This window comes from Lepus europaeus, chromosome 13, assembly GCF_033115175.1.
Source record: "Lepus europaeus isolate LE1 chromosome 13, mLepTim1.pri, whole genome shotgun sequence".
In the NCBI taxonomy this organism is placed as follows: Eukaryota; Metazoa; Chordata; class Mammalia; order Lagomorpha; family Leporidae; genus Lepus; species Lepus europaeus.
In genome coordinates, this window is record NC_084839.1 from 24359793 (window position 1) to 24378569 (window position 18777).

The 18777-nt window shown below is 48.2% G+C and overlaps 2 protein-coding genes across 5 annotated transcripts in view; one reads left to right on the top strand and one right to left on the bottom strand.

Moving 5' to 3' along the window:
- Nucleotides 1-429: 429 nt before the first annotated feature.
- Nucleotides 430-17764, bottom strand: SUPT7L (SPT7 like, STAGA complex subunit gamma). 3 transcript variants are annotated; one of them, XM_062209174.1, is made up of 6 exons: nucleotides 17318-17764; nucleotides 16548-16652; nucleotides 13992-14574; nucleotides 7910-8249; nucleotides 5701-5938; nucleotides 430-2442 (listed from the first exon to the last, which is right to left on the bottom strand). In XM_062209174.1, the coding sequence occupies exons 3-6, from the start codon at nucleotides 14402-14404 to the stop codon at nucleotides 2180-2182; spliced, it is 1254 nt and encodes a 417-aa protein (XP_062065158.1). In that variant the 5' UTR covers nucleotides 14405-14574; nucleotides 16548-16652; nucleotides 17318-17764; the 3' UTR covers nucleotides 430-2179. The 3 variants fall into 3 exon arrangements, with proteins under 3 accessions (XP_062065158.1, XP_062065157.1, XP_062065159.1); XM_062209173.1 differs by having other exon boundaries at nucleotides 17299-17764; XM_062209175.1 differs by having other exon boundaries at nucleotides 7910-8234; nucleotides 17299-17759.
- SLC4A1AP (solute carrier family 4 member 1 adaptor protein) overlaps nucleotides 17757-18777 on the top strand; it is a 53296-nt gene continuing 52275 nt past the window's right edge. Inside the window, exon 1 of one of the 2 annotated variants that reach the window (XM_062209172.1) lies at nucleotides 17757-18496. In XM_062209172.1, the coding sequence (XP_062065156.1) occupies nucleotides 17846-18496 (651 nt within the window). In that variant the 5' untranslated portion in view covers nucleotides 17757-17845. The remainder of the gene's footprint in view (nucleotides 18497-18777) is intronic. The other variant, XM_062209171.1, reaches the window with a different exon arrangement.

The window sequence follows — 18777 nt, forward strand, 5'->3', positions numbered from 1 at the left end:
TTCATCTTTATTCTCAATGCTTGGGATGCTTTATACAGTAATGTACTAATTAAAACTGTCTTATTTTTGGTCTCTTTTATTAAAAGAGTTTAACTTCACGGCCAGCGCCGCGGCTCAGTAGGCTAATCCTCCACGTGCAGCGCCGGCACACCGGGTTCTAGTCCCAGTCAGGGCACTGGATTCTGTCCTGGTTGTCACTCTTCCAGGCCAGCTCTCTGCTGTGGCCAGGGAGTGCAGTGGAGGATGGCCCAAGTGCTTGGGCCCTGCACCCCATGGGAGACCAGGAGAAGCACCTGGCTCCTGCCTTCGGATCAGCGCAGTGCCCCGGCCACAGCGCACCGGCTGCGGCGGCCATTTGGGGGTGAACCAACGGCAAAAGGAAGACCTTTCTCTCTGTCTCTCTCTCTCTCACTGTCCACTCTGCCTGTCAAAAAAAAAAAAAAAAAAAAAAAAGTTTAACTTCACAAGACCTGTATTCTACAATAGAAAACCAAACTTGAACAGTTAATTTAACATGCTGGCATCCAGTATCAAGGTATAAAGCTTACATTTGCTAATTGCTCCTAATCTCTGTATTGCTACATAGTTTACTTAATGAATACTGATTGAGGCTATCAGATGCCAAGCAGGGCAGGCACTGTGATGGACAAGTAACAGCAGTAAAGCTGCTGCAGACACAGTGTAGAGTTGAAAGGCGTGTATTAGCCTTTCAAAGGCTGCCCGTCCAGAGGAGGCACAATACATGGGTGGACCTCTGACAGCAATGGAGCGCTCTTGGATGGCCAAGCAGGTACAAGCACAATCCTGTCCTCCCAAACAACTGAAAAAGGACGTGGTAAAATATTTAAAAGTCTGAGTAAGTAGAAATAAACACAACAGAGGGGAGAGGATAGGTGGAGTAAATCTAGAGAAGGAAGAAGAAAATGTGTGGGTGAGATAGGAAAAGGCTGAATAAGCAAAGAGGTGATGCCACCACAGACCTCTGATTTTACAAGAGAATTCAATGGCAGCAGAAACAGTTGTCGGGGCCGGCGCTGTAGCATAGAAGGTTAAGCCTCTGCCTGCAGTGCCAGCATCCAGTATGGGTGCTGGTTTTGAGACCTGGCTGTTCCAATCTAGCTTCTTGCTGATGCACCTGGGAAAGCAGCAGAAGATGGCCTTGGGCCCCTGCACCCACGTCGGAGATGGGGATGAAGCTTCTGGCTTCTGGCTTTGGATCTGTGCAGCTCTGGCCATTGCGGCCATCTGGGGAATGAACCAGTGGATGGAAGATCTCTCTCCTCTATGCCTTTCAAATAAAATAATTTTTTCAAAGACATTTATTTGAGAGGCAGACTTACAGATAGTGGAAGACACAGAGAAAGGTCTTTCATCCTCTGGTTCACTCAAATGGCCGCAAAGGCCAGAGCTGGGCCAATTGGAAGCTGGGAGCCAGGAGCTTCTTCCAGGTCTCCCACATGGGTACATAGGCCCAAGCACTTGGGCCATCTTCCACTGCTTTCCCAGGCCATTAGCAGAGGCCTGGATCAGAAGAGGAGCAGCTGGAACACGAACCCACGCCCATATGGGATGCTAGCACCACAGGTGGAAGCTTAGCCTGCTACACCACAGATTCCAGCCCCCAATCTTAACAAAAAAGTTCTAAAAAGATGACATGGATAAAGTTGTATTGTGGTTAGCTATTCCATTAGGATGGTACTGGATTTCCAAAGACATGAACCAAAAATGTATCAAGTTAAAAGAAAATTTGACATCTGATGTCAGCATACATTTAATTGTTGAGAGTTTTCAATCATAGCTTTAAAGTGTAACAAACATCTCAATTTCAGATGTCTGCAAGGTAGGTCAAAGTGGGATGATTCGTCTGAGTTATGCAAGAACAGTAGCTGTAGAGAAGTTGGGTAAGATGTCTCATCACCCAGTGGAGACGACAGTCAGGACAGGGCTTTGGTCTCCTGATGACTGTGCCAGCATCGTCTTCTATTTGTGAACAAATGTTGTAGAAAACCACAAAAACTGGGTGCAAAGTCAAATGCAACCTTGTTCGGTTAAGTTCAGTTCCTCTGAAATTAAGCCCACTGAGTTTAAGAGTGAAATCATTGTTCGTGGAAACAAACCAGTACATCAAGGTTTTCATTTGGGCGCTGTCGGTCTGCAGAGAAAAATCTCCTCTTTCCTGTCACATTTTCCTCATCTTCTTCTTGCAGCGCTGGTTGAAAACAGGGGAGGACCCCATGAGGCTGTCCGTGGAGTGGGAACCATAGCTGCTGTCTGAGTCGTCGGGGCTCTGGGGGATCCCGGCTTCGCTCATGCCTGACATGGGCTCCTCGAAGACATCGCTGCCCAGCACGCCATGCCCGGAGACGTTGCCTTCTTCGCTCTCTTGAGGCTCCATTTTCACATGGGCCAGGTTCCAAAGAGGAGAAGCATTTACCTCTGCACCTAGAAACAGGGAAGAACAGTGACGAGCCACGTGGAGAACACAGTAGAATGCACGAGTCCCCCAGGTCTGACCAGAATGTGTTGTTACTCTCTGCCTCAAAAAGTTATCATCAAAAAATTACTAACTCTGAGGGCTGGTGATGTGGCGTAGTGGATAAAACTGCCGCCTGCAGCTACCCCACATGGGTTACAGTTTGAGTCCTGGCTGCTCTACTTCTTTTTTTTTTTTTTTTTTTAAGATTTATTTATTTTTACTTGAAAGAGTTACACAGAGAGAGGAGAGGCAGAGAGAGAGAGAGGTCCTCCATTCACTGTCTCACTCCCCAGTTGGCCGCAACAGCTGGAGCTGTGTCGATCCGAAGCCAGGAGCCAGGAGCTTCTTCCAGGTCTCCCATGCAGGTGCAGGGGCCCCTAAGACTTGGGCCATCTTCTACTGCTTTCCCAGGCCATAGCAGGGAGCTGGACTGGAAGTGGAGCAGCCGGGTAGTAAACCAACGCCCACATCCAGTTCCCTGCTAATGGCCTTGGAAAAACAGCAGAAGATGGGCCTACTACTGGGACCCCTGCAACCACATGGGAGACCTGGATGAAGCTCCTGGCTCCTACTTTCAGCATGGCCCAGCCCCAGCTGTTGTGGCCATCTGGGGAGTAAACCAGCAGAGCGAGGATCTCTCTCTCTCTCTCTCTCTTAAATAATTTTTTTATTAAAAAATTACTAATGCGCTATGGTGTAGCAGGTAAAGCCACCGCCTGCAGTGCCAGCATCCCATGTGGGCTCCAGTTTGAGTTCTGGCTGCTATACTTCCGACCCAGCTCTCTGTTGTGACCTGGGAAAGCAGCAGAAGAAGGTCCAAGTACTTGGACCCCTGCACCTGCGTGGGAGACCTGGAAGAAGCTCCTGGCCCCTGGCTTTGGATTGACGCAGCTCCGGCCATTGCGGCCATCTGGGGAATGAACCATCAGATGGAAGACCTCTCTCTCTCTGCCTCTCTTTCTCTCTCTGTGTAACTCTTTCAAATAAAACAAATATTTTTTAAAAAAATTAATAACTCTGAATATCTTCCTTTCCACTTTTCTCCTTCCTCCACCTCACCCCCATATTCCCTAAGTGAGGGGAGCGAAACTATGAAGTGGCAGGGTTCCCTGTCTCACGGCCTGAAGGCGGCACTATCATGAGCATGGCCCACTCCCCTGACCTTCTTTCCTTACTTTCATGGGGCTGTCTAATTTTCCTGCCTTTTGTTTGGGTCTGTGGTCCAATGGTCACTATCTAAAGCCAAGAGCAGTTTCCTGCCTGTCACCACTGAAAAGAGCACATGGTCCCTGTGACTTGGGCGGTCTCACCTCTATGTGTTCCAGCAATGCTGTTCCTTCTCATGGTGAAAGGTTCTTGCCTCATTCCACTTAGGCTACATTTGAGAATTTGCTATTTGAGTCACTGTGCATTAATAAAATGAAATTTACGTTTGTGAGCTAATCAGTGCCCAGACTCATTTGCAGTTAACTGATTCACTTTTACAGTCAGTTGTCCTAAGCACCCCAGGGTTACCACAGAGGGCAGGTATTTGGTGAAGTGGTTCAGATGCTGCTTGGGACCCCCACGTCCCATAATCCCATATTGGAGTGCCTGGGTGTGAGTTCCGGCTCTGCTGTCAATTTCAGCTTCCTGCTAATGTTCACACTGGAAGGCAGCAGGTGATGGCTCAAGTACTTGGGTCCCTGCCACACAGGTGAGAGACCTGGATGGAGTTCTGGGCTCCTGGCTTCCACCTGGCCCAGGCTTGGCTGTTGTGGGCATCTGGGGAGTGAGCCTGTGATGGAAGATTGATCTCTCTGTCTCTTTCTCTCTCTGGCTATTTGATTTCAAATTAAAAAAAATTATAAATAAATAAAACTAAGGACATCCTATCAACAGGCCAGGTTCCTCTAACTGGGTAGCCCTATCTCAATCCTTTTCATTTCTAATTTGTTGCATACTCTAGCAAGGAAACCCCACTATTTAAACGACTTTAAGCAATACACACTCTTCCATGTATCTGGCAGCCATCTTAAGGACCAATACAATACAAGAACTGAAGAAGATAACTGCCCAACCAGCTAATCAGTGGAGGCAATGCTGTTAGTCATCATATTGCATCTATATCCTGAGATTATTTAAATTCTTAAAAATTTTCATTTAAGAGACAGCATTCCTATGTGCTGGTTCACTCTTCACATGCTTGCAGGGGTCAGCCAACAGCTGGGAGGTCAAACCAGGTCTCCTCTGTGGGTGGCAGGGACCCAACTATTAGCCCCAGACTGCTACCACCCAGGAAGATGGAATCAGGTGCAGAACTAGGTATTGAAGCCAGGTACTCCAATATGGGACTCAAGTGTCTTGGCTGGTATTTTTTTTAAAAGATTTAGTTATTTACTTATTTGGAAGAATTACAGAGAGAGAGGAGAGACAGAGGGAGAAAGATCTTCCGTCTGCTGTTTCACCCCCACAATGGCAACAACAGCCAGGGCTGGGCCAAGCAGAAGCCAGGAGCCCAGAACTCATCTGGGTCTCCCACATGGGCGCAGGGACCCAATCACTTGGGCCATCTTCCACTGCTTTCCCAGGCACATTGGCAGGGAGCTGGATCAGAAGTGGAGCAGCTAGAACTCAAAACAGCACCCATATGAGATGCAGATGGTGGCTTCACCCACTGTACCACAGTTCTGGCCCCCTTAATTGGTATTTTAACCATGAAGTCAACACCTGCCCCTGGAGATTTTTTATTTTTGATTAATTTGAAAGAGAGACAGAGATCTCCCAGATGCCAGTTCACTCCCCAGATGCCCACAACAGCTGGGGCTGGGCCAGGCCAAAGCCAAGAGCCTGGAACTCAATCTGGGTCTCTCATGTAGGGGGTAGGGACCCAAGTTGTTGAGCCCAGCACCTGCTGCCTGCCAGGGGACACATTAGCAAGAAACTGGAATTAGAAGTAGCGTTGGGGCTTGTCCTAGTAGTATCTTAACTATTGTGCCAAAGATGTGTCCCCATCCCTGGCCTGGGGATTATTTTAAAGACAGCCTTCAAAACTGTAGAAGTCTTGTTTTCTCTAATTGGAGAGAGGAGAATGCTGGTCTCTCGTCAGTTTGCTCGCTTTAGGACTTCCCACTCTGCTCACTCCCACTTTTGTTCTCCCACCTCCAGAGTTTGATTCAAAAAAGTGCCAAGCGCTGAGATTGGCAGATCTCCCGGAATCGAGCGAGTCAGCGGATTGCTCTTACTGGAAGCCTGAGGCGAAGCTTCAACCTCTAGGTTGGACGGGAAGCGCTCGCTCTGAGCTCCGAGGACTCCCATGGGCAGGGACTGGTCCCCTGCAGCCAGGTCAGCCTCCAGCTCCTCACTGACAGGAAAGGGGATGTCGCTCACGGGCTCCTCCTTGATCTTCACAGGTTTGGTGTCCTCAGTGGCCTTCTCGGGATTGACAATCCTCTCATATTCTTCGGAGAGCTGCTTACTAATCTGTTGGCAAGCAAAAGTCAATTTTCCAAAAAAATGTTAAAAGCCAGTTGGACAGTCAGCGTTGGCATCCCATAGGAAAGCTAACAGAGGAATGACGGACAAGTTTTGAAACATCCACTGCCAATGGAGGCGGTTTCTTTAAGGTACTGAGTTTGCATTTATTTTTATAAAATATTTATTTATTTGGCCGGTGCCGCGGCTCAATAGGCTAATCCTCTGCCTAGCAGCACCGGCATACCGGGTTCTAGTCCCAGTCGGGGCACCGGATTCTGTCCCGGTTGCCCCTCTTCCAGGCCAGCTCTCTGCTATAGCCCAGGAGTGCAGTGGAGGATGGCCCAAGTCCTTGGGCCCTGCACCCCATGGGAGACCAGGAGAAGCACCTGGCTCCTGGCTTCAGATCAGCGCGGTATGCCGGCCGCAGCGGCCATTGGAGGGTGAACCAACGGCAAAAAGGAAGACCTTTCTCTCTGTCTCTCTCTCACTGTCCACTCTGCCTGTCAAAAAAAATTTTTTTTTTATTTATTTGAAAAAGTAGTTACAGAAAAGGGAGGAGAGAGAGAGAGAAAGAAAGGGAAGGTAGGGAGGGAGGGAGGAAGTCTTCCATTCACTAGTTCACTCCACAAGTGGCTACAACAGCTGGGTCTGGGCCAAGCTGTAGCCAGGAGTCCAGAACTCCATCAGAGTCTCCCATGTGGGTTGCAATGCCCAAGGATTTGGGCCCTCTTGCCCTGCTTTCCCAGGCCACAGCAGAGACCTGGATCAGAAGCACAGCAGCAGTGAAACTGCCCCCTGCAATGCAGAGATCCTTTGTGGGTGCTGGTTTGATTCCTGGCTGCTCCACTTTTGATCCAGCTCCTTGCTAATGCACCTGGGAAGGCAGTGGAGGAGGGCCCAAATGCTTGGGCCCCTGCCACCCACATGGGAGACCTGGATGAAGCTCCTTGCTCCTGGTTCTGCCTGGCCTAGCCCTGGCTCTTGTAGCCATTTGGGGAGTGAGTGAGCAGATGGAAAATCTATCTGTCTCTCCCTCTCTTTGTGCACCTCTGACTTTCAAATCAATCAATAAATCTAAGAAGTGGAGCAGCTAGGACTCGAACAAGTGCTCATGTGGGATGCTGGTGCTGTAAGCAGCAGCTAAACCTACTGTGCCACCATGTCAGTCCCTTGAGTTGGCATTTACATGTGATGGAGCCATGTCAAAGAAATGTGTTTTGCAGAGAATGTGGTTGTCATTAGTTAAAGTTACATAAATGTAACAAGTATAGTTAGACTATATCAAAGATAAAACTGCAACAGAAAGTTACATTTTTGGCTATAAAATAGAACAGTTGATATGTATGCCCTAAGTGGATAATCCATGCTGTGAGCAGCCTAAATGGCTCAGCAAAGACTCTTTTGCTGGGTGTTAAACATTACAAATCATATTTAGATTTTGGAAAACTCAAACAGGGAACAAATAGCTTGCTTAAGGTCACAAGGGCTGAAGAAATTAGAACTTGTGGTTCTAACAAAAAATGGTGTCCCCAGACCCCTACCCCATACCCACCCCCATCCTCCTGGCAAAATTACCTCACTCTGTTTTGTTTTTCACAGAACCTAACACTATCTGAAATTGTTTTGATCGTTAGTTATTTGCTTATTTGTGTTTCCTCTCAACAGGAATGGAGGTTTAAGACACTTAATTGCTATATCCCACAATGCCTGACTGGTAACAGTCACTCAGACAAACATCTGTTGAGTAAAAGCATGCCAACCACATTCTCTCAGACTCCGTATGCTGTGCATAGTGCCTTCCACAGGAAGTATCAATGAGTGGGGTTGCTTACTGACTGAAGGAGGCCCCTGACGTCTGGCCAGGACAGCGCTGAGGCCGACTGTCAAGTTCACTTTGCACTCTACAGCAAGTGTGGGATCCTGGTGAACACCCCTAGGTTGAACACCTTCGCCCAGGTCTTCACAGGGTCATCTCACCTGCAGCATGTAAGTGTGATAGTCCTTGATGCGGTGCTGCCAGAACTTCTGGAGGGAGAGCACGCTGCCAATGCCCACCTCGTGGAACACCTGCTCCATCACATCCGGGAAAGGAGTCTGTCCCAGGCGGGCCTCCCGATCCACAGCGAAGCGCAGCAGCTTGGTGAACTTAAGGCAATACTCGTGCGCCACATCGGTGAGGGTCTCCAAGACACTTTCATTAGCACACTCGAAGCCCGCGTGGGCCAGGATCGTGGCCACTGCCTGGTAGAGGAGCTGCCGGCAGGAATGCCAGCTGAGTTCAGTCACAGGTTCCCCTTTTCCCCTGAAAGTGGAGACACTGCAGTGTTATTAGTGCTCTTGCAAAGGGGTGACCTGTTCTGTCTCTCTAGTTTAATGATTCCAGTCAAATCACTGGCCCTGTTTCCCAGGAATATTCTTTCTAGGTCACATAGCTCCCTTTCATCTTGCTGCTATGTCAAGTCATGTCTCTGAGTTCCTCCAGTTACATCGTGTGACTAGGCAATGCATGTCTACGATAGGCAGTAGAAAAGTAGAGGGAAAAGGAAGTTTCCTTCTCTTTCTAGCAGCTGCTCAATTTTGATCACTTTTAGGATTAAGTTTCACAGTATAACTCAGATATTGCTCAACGATGTTCTAAGTATTTCACTACTGGGGCCAGCATTATGGTGCAGTGGGGTAAGCCACAGCCTGCAATGCTGGCATCCCCTATGAGTGCTGGTTGAGTCCCAGCTGCTCCACTTCTGATCTAGCTCCCTTCTAATGCACCTGGGAAAGCAGCAGAGGATGGCCCAAGTGTTTGGGTTCTTATTACCCACAAAGAAGACCCAAATGGAGTTCTTGGCTCCTGGCTGTTGTGGCCATTTGGGGAGTAAACCAGTAGATGGAAGATCTTCCTCTCTTTGACTCTGTCTTTTGAATAAATAAAACAATTTTTATAAAAATAATTATTTTACTGCAATATACTTCCACACATGCTGGACAAAATATGGACTTTAAGAAATTCACAGTTCCAATTAGGACATTATTTTTTATAAATATTTTCTAAAGATTTATTTATTTATTTGAAAGTCAGAGTTACACAGAGAGAGAAGAAGCAGAGAGAAAGAGAGAGAGAGAGGTCTTCCATCCACTGGTTTACTCCCCAACTGGCCACAATGGCCAGAGCTGTGCCGATCTAAAGCCAGGAGCCAGGAGTTTCTTCCAGGTCTCCCAAGCAGGTGCAGGGGCCCAAGGGCTTGGGCTATCTTCCACTGCTTTCCTAGGCCATAGCAGAGAGCTGGATCAGAAGTGGAGCAGCTGGGTCTTGAACTGGTGCCCATATGGGACGAGGGCTCTGTGGGCACTGGCTTTACCTGCTATGCCACAGTGCCAGCCCCATAATTTTTATTTTTTTAATGTTTATTTTCATCTACTTGAAAGGCAGATAGAGAAAGAGAAAGAGAGAATATCATCCATCTACTGGTTCACTCCCCAAAGGCCCACAATGGCTGAGGCTGGGCCAAACAGAAGCCAGGAGCCCAGAACTCCATGGGTTCTCCCACATGGGTTGCAGGGGCCCAAGTACTTGAGCCACCATCTGCTCCCAGGATACATTAGCAGAAGCTGGACCAGAAGCAAAACAGCCAAGACTCGTCGAACTAGAACTCCAGTATGGGTTATGGGTGTCCCAAGCAGCTTAACCCGCTATACAACACCCACCCCAAGACTTTCTTAAGCAACTACAAGGGACAATGTTAAAGCCAGGAAGACAATTTTACAATGGCAATTTAAAACATACATAGCTTATAAGATATTTTCATCCTACCCTAGGCTGTGAAATAGCTAGAGTCCATATTGTTATTCTTCTATTTGCCAGGTAAGGAAACTGAAGTTCACAGGGCCTGACTTGCAAAAGGTTGTTTAGTTACTAACAGTGGAGCTTCAGACTCCAGTTTCCATACTCTTCATAATTCAACATTTTGCCCCCTAATCATTACTGTAGAATCCTCATCTAAGAGGCCGGCGCCGTGGCTTAACAGGCTAATCCTCCGCCTTGCGGTGCTGGCACACCGGGTTCTAGTCCCGGTTGGGGCACCGGATTCTATCCCGGTTGCCCCTCTTCCAGGCCAGCTCTCTGCTATGGCCCGGGAAGGCAGTGGAGGATGGCCCAAGTCCTTGGGCCCTGCACCCGCATAGGAGACCAGGAGAGGCACCTGGCTCCTGGCTTCGGATCAGTGAGATGCGCCGGCCACAGCGGCCATTGGAGGGTGAACGAACGGCAAAAAGGAAGACCTTTCTCTCTGTCTCTCTCTCTCACTATCCACTCTGCCTGTCAAAAATAAATAAAAAAAAAAAAAAAAAAAAAGAATCCTCATCTAAGAAAATACTTCAAAAACTGCCTGATCTCCCAGAAATAGTAAGTTTTTACATTTTTATTTATTTGAAGGTCACAGAGACAGAGAGCACTTTCCTCTGCTGTTCATTGCCCAAATAACTGCAATGCCGGAGGCAGACCAGCTGAATCCAGAAGTCAGGGCTCATTCTGGGTTTCCCACATGGGTGGCAGGGACACAAGTGTTTGAGCCATGGCTTCTGCCTCCCAGGGTGAAATATGGACTCAGAAGCAGAGCTGAGACTGGATCCCAGGCACTCCGATATGGGATGCAGGGATCCCGAGTGGCATCTTAACCATTGTGCCAAGTGCTCACGCCTAAAAAATAACTTTTATTAAGTCTTTTTTTTTTTTTTTTTTTTGACAGGCAGAGTGGACAGTGAGAGAGAGAGAGACAGAGAGAAAGGTCTTCCTTTGCCGTTGGTTCACCCTCTAATGGCCGCCGCGGTAGCGCACTGCGGCCGGCGCACCGCGCTGTTCCGATGGCAGGAGCCAGGTGCTTCTCCTGGTCTCCCATGGGGTGCAGAGCCCAAACACTTGGGCCATCCTCCACTGCACTCCCTGGCCACAGCAGAGAGCTGGCCTGGAAGAGGGGCAACCGGGACAGGATCGGTGCCCCGACCGGGACTAGAACCCGGTGTGCCGGCGCCGCAAGGCGGAGGATTAGCCTGTTGAGCCACGGCGCCGGCCATATTAAGTCTTTAATAATTTACCTCTCTCCTGAAATTTCCTATCTGACTTTTTCTGAAAAAAGTAATAGGGACAAGTGTTTGGCACAGCAGTTACGTTGCCACTTGAGATGCCCACATCCTGTATCAAAGTGCCTGGATTCAAATCCCAGCTTCGGGGCCAGCACTGTGGCATAGCAGGTAAAGCCATCGCCTCCAGTGCTGGCATCCCATATGGGTGCCAGTTCAAGTCCTGGCTGCTTGCACTTCCAATCTAGCTCTCTGCTATGGCCTGGGAAAGCAGTAGAAGATGGCTCAAGTCTTTGGGCCCCTGCGCCCACCTGGGAGACTCGGAAGAAGCTCCTGGCTCCTGGCTTCGGATTGGCACAGCTCCAGCCAATGCCGCCAATTGGGGAGTGAACCAGCAGATGGATGACACCTCTCTCTCTTTCTCTCTGCTTCTCCTTCTCTCTCTGTGTAACTCTGATTTTCAAATGAATAAATAAATCTTTAAAAAAAAATCCTAGCTCCGTTCCTGATTCTGATTCCTGCTAATGTGCATGTAGAGGCAGCAGATTATGGTTCAAGTGTTGGGATCGTGTCATCCACATGGGAGACCTGGATGAAGTTCCTGGCTCCCGGCTTTGGCCTGGCCCAGCCCTGGCCATTGTGGCCATTTGGGGAGTAAACCAGCAGATAGAAGACCTCTCTCTCTCCCTCTCTCGTTGTAACTCTGCCTTTCAAATAATAAGTCTTAAAAAAAAAAAAAAAAAAAGAGAGAGAGAGAGAGAATAGAAAATCACTGTTGCTTGGTCTGTACATGGAATGTGTTGCCATGTGCTGTGCAAGAGTGCCTGGGGCACTATCCACCCACTCTATTATCTGATTGTAGCAAATACTGTCTGTGAAACAACCAGTTGCTAAGTAACCTTTTTTGGAAAGATTTATTTATTTGAAAGGCATAGTGACAGAGAGGAGAAACAGAAAAAGATCTTCCATCTGCTGAATCACTCCCTAAAAGGCCACAACAGCCAGGGCTGGACCAGGCGGATGCCAGGAGCCAGGAACTCCATATTGATCTCCCACATGGGTAGCAGACACCCAAGCATTTGAGCCTTCATTTATTGCCTTTCCAGGCATATTAGCAGGGAGTTGGATAGGAAGAGGAGCAGCCAGGACTCAAACCAACATTCTGATATTGGATGCTGGTGTTGATGCGGCGCTACAACACCTGCCCCATAACTTTTTAATATTTCCATCATAATTGGGCCAAACACTAAAGGCTTCAGAAGTGCTTAAGAAACAGATCTAAACTAGTATCACTTTGAGCAATTTATAGGCCACTTGGAAAATAATTTTTTGGCACCCCAATGGCTGCTCCAAATTATTTTTGTTATAGTCTCTTAAATATGTATAGAACAAAACTAGGTAAAACTTTTGAAGACCAAAGCTCTTATAATTAAAATAGAAATGTCTACAGCCACTCCACCAAACTCATCTGATCTCAGAAGCTAAGCAGGGCCGGGCTGGTTAGTACTTGGATGGGAGACAATTAAAATAGAAATCTGACACAAAACTATAAACAAACCATCAATTTAATATGACAGACAGAATTTTGTTGGAACTATACATTGTACCTTGACATCATCTGGCCCAACTGTGACTGTTACATAGTGCGTCTATTTCTGATTTTTTTCTCAACAGTTTGGGATAACTAAAGTAATAACTATTATCATCAATAGGCCAATATAATAATTGATACACAGTATCACTTCTAAAGTATTCTTGCCAAACATCTTTAGCCTGAACTTAATCTTGAGGAAATAATACACATACAGTGGGTGAGACATTCTGTAGGCCCAAGGACCCGCGCTCACAGAGACACTATAGAAGAATAACAGCTAGATGCATGCATGAATCTTTGTTAGGGGAAAATATGCTTGTAAAAGATACATTGGTAGCAACTGGAGGAGTCTGAATATGGATTTGTTAAATGGTATCATTTAATTAATGTTCATTTACTTTGGTGAGATAACAGTACAGTGATCCTGTAGGAAGATAGATGCACACTGAATAAATGGATGAAATATTGAGATGTATGCAAATTACTTTAAACTGTTTGGCAAAAAAAAGTGTGTGTGTCTGTGTGTATATATAGACTGTCACATACATGTCTAAGAAAGTAAATGTGGAAAACTGTTAGCCACTGGTGAACTCAGATGACAGGTATTTGAATGTTCATTGTACTACCGATTAAAACTTTTCTGTAGGTCTGACAAATTTCAGATGGAAAGGAAAACAAAGTAATTATTTGGCATTAAATACAAACTTACATACAGAAGTGTAGCAGTAGTGCTAGTCCACCAGGAAGTCATTCAGGGCATGTGGAGCAGGGCCTCTCACACTGGAGATCTGGAGATCTCGTTAAAACGCAGGCTCTAACTCCGCAGGTCTGGCAAGACCTGAGATTCTGCATTTCTCACAAGCGCACACGTGATGTTAATGCTGCCGGTCTTGGGCCAGATTTGGGTAGCAAGAATCAAGGACTTTTTTTACATTATTATTTTTTAAACTCTATTAGCAGAATGAAAATACACAGTTTAAAAAATTCCTGCATAGACTTGTGGTTTCCTAATAATACCTGTGTAAGCCCATGAATCACATTTGAAGACCCTGAGCTAAGCCCGTAACACTCATTTTATACTAAATACAAAGACTAGACTCTGAGGACTATGAAGCCATGGCCTTATCTACGTATCAGTGCCCCTAGTGAACTGCTTGGCACAAAACAGGCACTCAATAAATATGTGAGGCATCAGAAAATGAAAAAATATATTCAGGGTTTGGAAGATTGGGGTTCAAGGCTTGGATTTCCCACAATATCCTGAGCAACCCTGTCCAAGTCAATTCCTCTTATCCTTTGTTTCCTCATGGGGAAATAAAAATGCTATTACAGGAATAACAGGGTTATTGGAAAGATAATTCGAGAAAGGAAAGATAGGGCAAAATCTTGTCTTACCGATAAAAGTCACTCTCTGGGTCGCTGTGTCGGATCTGGAATGGTGCATTGGGGTTCTTACAGTCCAAAGGCAGGAGGTCATCGGGGAGAGGAGGTGACCCTGGGCAGGAGGGAAGAGGCTCACTCTCCTCAGTCTTTACACCTTCCGTCTGCTGCTGATTCTGGGCCTGAGCTGTGGCAATAAGGTTTCGAAGACGTCGGTTGTGCTGGATCAGCTGAATGGTGTGAATGGTGAGGCTGCACGGCTCTGAGGGGACGTCCAGCATGGTGGGGGGCTTGGGCTTGTTGGCAGAGGGCTGGTGCAGGGGTGGGTCATGGACTTCCACCAGACGGAACTCCCGGGGGAGCAAATCAAAGGAACTTCTGTTGGCCTGGTTTGATGACATTGGGATTTCTCCCCAGTACCTCAGCATTTTGGAATAAGGGGAGAGTTCTCAGGTTCAATGTAGATGATATCCCAAAAGTAATGTGCTTAGATCTCTGGCAACTGTAGATTCTAGGCTTCTGTAGTGAAAAATATGAAGTCCAGCCAGTTATTTACATAAAAATGTGTCAGACAAATGCAGGACCAAAGATGTTCTCCCTGAAAAAATTGGGAGAAATTTAGCTGTTAGATGCTAGCCATTATCACACCATGATAATTCCTACCAGACAACCACAAGGTAGAAGCTGAGTCATAGCAAACTAATAGCTGCAACAGTATCTGGGGCTCTACTGTCCGTGTTTTCCATCTCACCTTACTAACTCATTACCAGAACCACCATCATGCATGACACTTAAATATCAGGCCTCAAGTATTGTGCATCTTTTTTTAAAAGAATTTTTTGTTTATTTGAAAGGTAGAGTCACAGAGAGGGAGAAACAGAAAGAGATCTTCCATTGACTGGTCCATTCCCCAAATGAATGAACAAAGATGAGGGTTGGGCCAGGCTGAAGCCAGGAGCCTGGAACTTCATTCAGGTCTCCAAGGTGGGTGGCTGAGGCCCAAGTGCTTAGGCCATCTTCCGCTGCTCTTCCCAGATGCATTAGTAGGGAGCTGGACTGGAACAGGAGCAGCCAGGACTTGAACTGGTGCTCATATGGGATGTCAGTGTCACAGGTGGCAGCTTAACCCGCTGCACCACAGCAATGGCCCCTTCTCAGAGCATCTTGACACATCTATGCCAGGTCAATAGGAAAAAAGGGAGTAGAATCAAAGAGATATGTGTCTGTCAAGCATGGGAATGTTTTAACTGCTGCTGGTGGAAAAATTTATGAACTATTGATCTACACAATCTTATGCTTTCAAATTCTGACACATCTAGAAAGGAGATTCTATTGCCTTCTAAGTGGTATCCCTTCTTCTAGTCTCTCTTGGATCTAATCTATTCTTCAGGCTGCTGCTAGATAATCTTTCTTAAAGATTTATTTATTTATTTGAAAAGCAGAGTGAGACAGAGAGAGAGAGAGAGACAGACAGACAGACAGAGAGATTTTTCATCCACTGGTTCACTCCCCAAATGGCTGCAACAGCTGAGTCTGAGCCAGGCCAAAGGCAGGGAGCCAGGAACTCCATCCTGGTCTCCCACATGGGTGGTAGGGGCCCAGACATTTGGGCCATTTCTGTTACCTTCCCAGGCACAGGAAGCTGAATCAGAGTGAGGTAGTAGGGACTCAAATCAGCACTCTAATATGGGGTGCTGCATCCCAAGCAGCAGATTAACCTGCTGTGCCACAGTGCTGGACCCTAGACAATCTTTTAAAAATGCAAATGTAGGGGTCTGTGTTGTGGTGCAGTGGGTTAAGGCACTGCTGCCTACACTGGCATCCCACATCAGAGTGCTGATGTCACTCTACTTCTCATCCAGCTCCCTGTTAACATGCCTGGGAAACCAGCAAAACATGGCCCAAATGCTTGGGCCCCTGCCACCCACTTGGGAGACCCAGACAGAGTTCCAGGCTCCTGGCTTTGGTCTGGCTCAGCCAGAGCCGCTGCAGGCATTTGGGGAGTGAACCAGTAGATGGAAAATCTCTCTGTGTCTCTCTCTCTCTTTCTTTCTCTCTCTGTTCCTCTGGTTTTCTTTTCTTTTTTGTTTTATTTTTTTAAATGTAGCAGCTTTTTTTAAAAAAAGATTATTTATTTTAAAGGCAGAGTTATAGAGAGGCTGAGGCAGAGAGACAGAGAGGGATCTTCCATCTTCTGGTTCACTCCCCAAATGGCTGCAACGGCTGGAGCTGGGCCAATCTGAAGCCAGGAGCCAGGCGCTTCTTCCTGGTCTCCCATGCAGGTGCCTAAGGACTTGGGCCATCTTCTACTGCTTTCCCAGGCTTTAGCAGAGAGCTGGATCAGAAGTGGAGCAGCCTGGACTCGAACCAGCACCTATATGGGATGCCAGCATGTAGGCACGGCTTTACCCACTACGCCACAGTGCCGGCCCCCCTCTGCTTTACAAATAAATCTTTTAAAACAATTTAAAAAGCTCATATCTAATGGCTTCCCATTACCAAATGGAAAAAAAAAAATCAGAATTCTTTGGCTTACCATTCAACAAAATTCACAATCTGGCTTCAACCTACCTTTCCGGATTCATCGCCCATGTATCTCTTCAAGTCCAACAAACATTTATCGAATGCCAGGCATTACGCGAGGAGAGGAAGAACGAGTAATGCAAGATCTCCGTCCTGAGGGAGGGAGACACAATATTTGAATATAAAAGCACATGGAAGTGCTGTTCTCAGTGCAGTGGAGGCAGAAAGGAGCTCCTGGATAAAATGATCAGCTTAGTTCCCGCGATATTACCCTACTTACTTTCTAGAGAAGGCCATGCTTCTACAGTCGACCCTTTGAGCTGTGACCGATGCCAGAGATGCCCTTCCGTCCCCACAACCCTGGCAGCCTTGCATTCATTCTGAGTCAGCACCCTCACCACTTCCCCAGGACACCGCTCTACCTATGTTCTCACAGCACTTTGCACAGCACAGCATTTATCCCTGGATTTTAACTAGCACTTCTGTCTGTCAACATTATTCTCCCATCTATCTTTTTGGGCCATTTACCTCTTGTCTCATTTACTGAATGCTTACTCTACTCATATGCCAGTCTTCATCTTTATGGTTTAATCCCGTTTTCCCAACGACCCTACCAAATCAACACTGTTATTAGTCCCATTTTTCAGGTGTGTAAGCTGAGGCCCTATGTCTTGCCCTATGCCACAAACGGAGCACTACTAACCACTCAACTACACAGCCTTAGTAGCTTCAGAAAGAATCAATGAATGAACACTCCAACAGCGACAATTACAAGCCGCCCTCTTCCCCATAACTTCACCGAGAGGAGTAAGACGGACAGGTGCCGAGTCCCGGGACTGCCAAGGCGCTCCCTGGTCACGGTCCACAGGCGCCAATCACAGGGTCCTGAGGTCGCCTGATGCCCAGCGCAGCCGGGAGATGGGAAGGTCGGCACTGAAGCGGGGCCGCTGTCCTCGCCGCGACGCCGAAGCTGGACTCCGCGAGGCCCGAGCCGCGGGTCCCGTCAGGCCCGAAAGGCTGGCTGGCTAGTTAGTGGTCCTAAACTGCCGGAAGCGCTGCTTCTCGATCAAGCTATGCCACAGGAAGTCACTACAATTCTGTTGCAACTCCTAAATATGTCCCCATTCTCTCTCTGTTTTTCTCAACAGCCTTTTTCTGCTTTCCTATAGTTATGACCAACCCGCGTAACGCACCACGTCCCAACGCTCTGGGCCGTGGACGTACAACTCGACCATCAGGGTCCAGAGAAGCCGCCGGGAGCTGGGGCAAGGAAAACACGGGTAGGAACGAAAGCCCAACGGGTGACGCGTCCTAGGGACAGCTTTCGAGGGTGCACCGGGCCGAGAATGGCTGACAATCTCTCTTCCCAGTCCGAGCCTCTGGCCTCTGCAGATCTGAATGACGACTTCAAGAAGCCCGCCCTGCCGGTGCCCCCAGCAGTGCGGGGCAAGGCCTCGGCCGCCAGCCCCTCGAACACCGAGGAGGAGGAGGAGGAGGAGGACCGCGGATCCGAGGAGCCCGCCGCCCCGCCGCCTCGGCCGGACAGCGGGGAAACTCGCAGCCCCCAAGGCGAGCAGCCGCGGCCGGCGGTGGCGGCCTCCTCAGCTGGCGGCCCGACCCGGGCTCCTCCCTACCGAGAGCCGCCGTGGGGCGGCCCGGCCACGGCCCCCTACAGCCTGGAGACGCTGAAGGGCGGCGCCATCCTCGGCACGCGAACGTTGACGGGGACCAGTTGCTGCCTTTTCGGGAGGCTGCCCAGCTGCGACGTGTGCCTGGAGCATCCGTCGGTGTCGCGGTACCACGCCGTGCTGCAGCACAGGGCCTCGGGCCCCGACGGGGACAGCGAGGGCCACCGGCCGGGCTTCTACCTCTACGATCTGGGAAGTACCCACGGCACGTTTCTTAACAAGACCCGCGTCCCGCCCCGCACCTATTGTCGCGTCCATGTCGGGCACGTTCTTCGCTTTGGAGGCAGCACTCGGCTCTTTATCCTGCAGGTAAGTACCGGGGCAAAAAAACCCGAGAATTAAAACCTCAGGAGCATAACCGGGCTGGGATCCTGAGCTCCTTGGAAGCTTTCGTGGAGGAAGATGTTCTACCAGTCCACAATTACAACAGTGGACACGCCCCCCTACCTCTGTTCACATTGCTGTGTTTCTGCACGGTCCTGAATTCTTTTCTTTTCTTTTTTTGACAGGCAGAGTGGACAGTGATTTTTTTTTGACAGGCAGAGTGGACAGTGAGAGAGAGACAGAGAGAAAGGTCTTCCTTTTGCCGT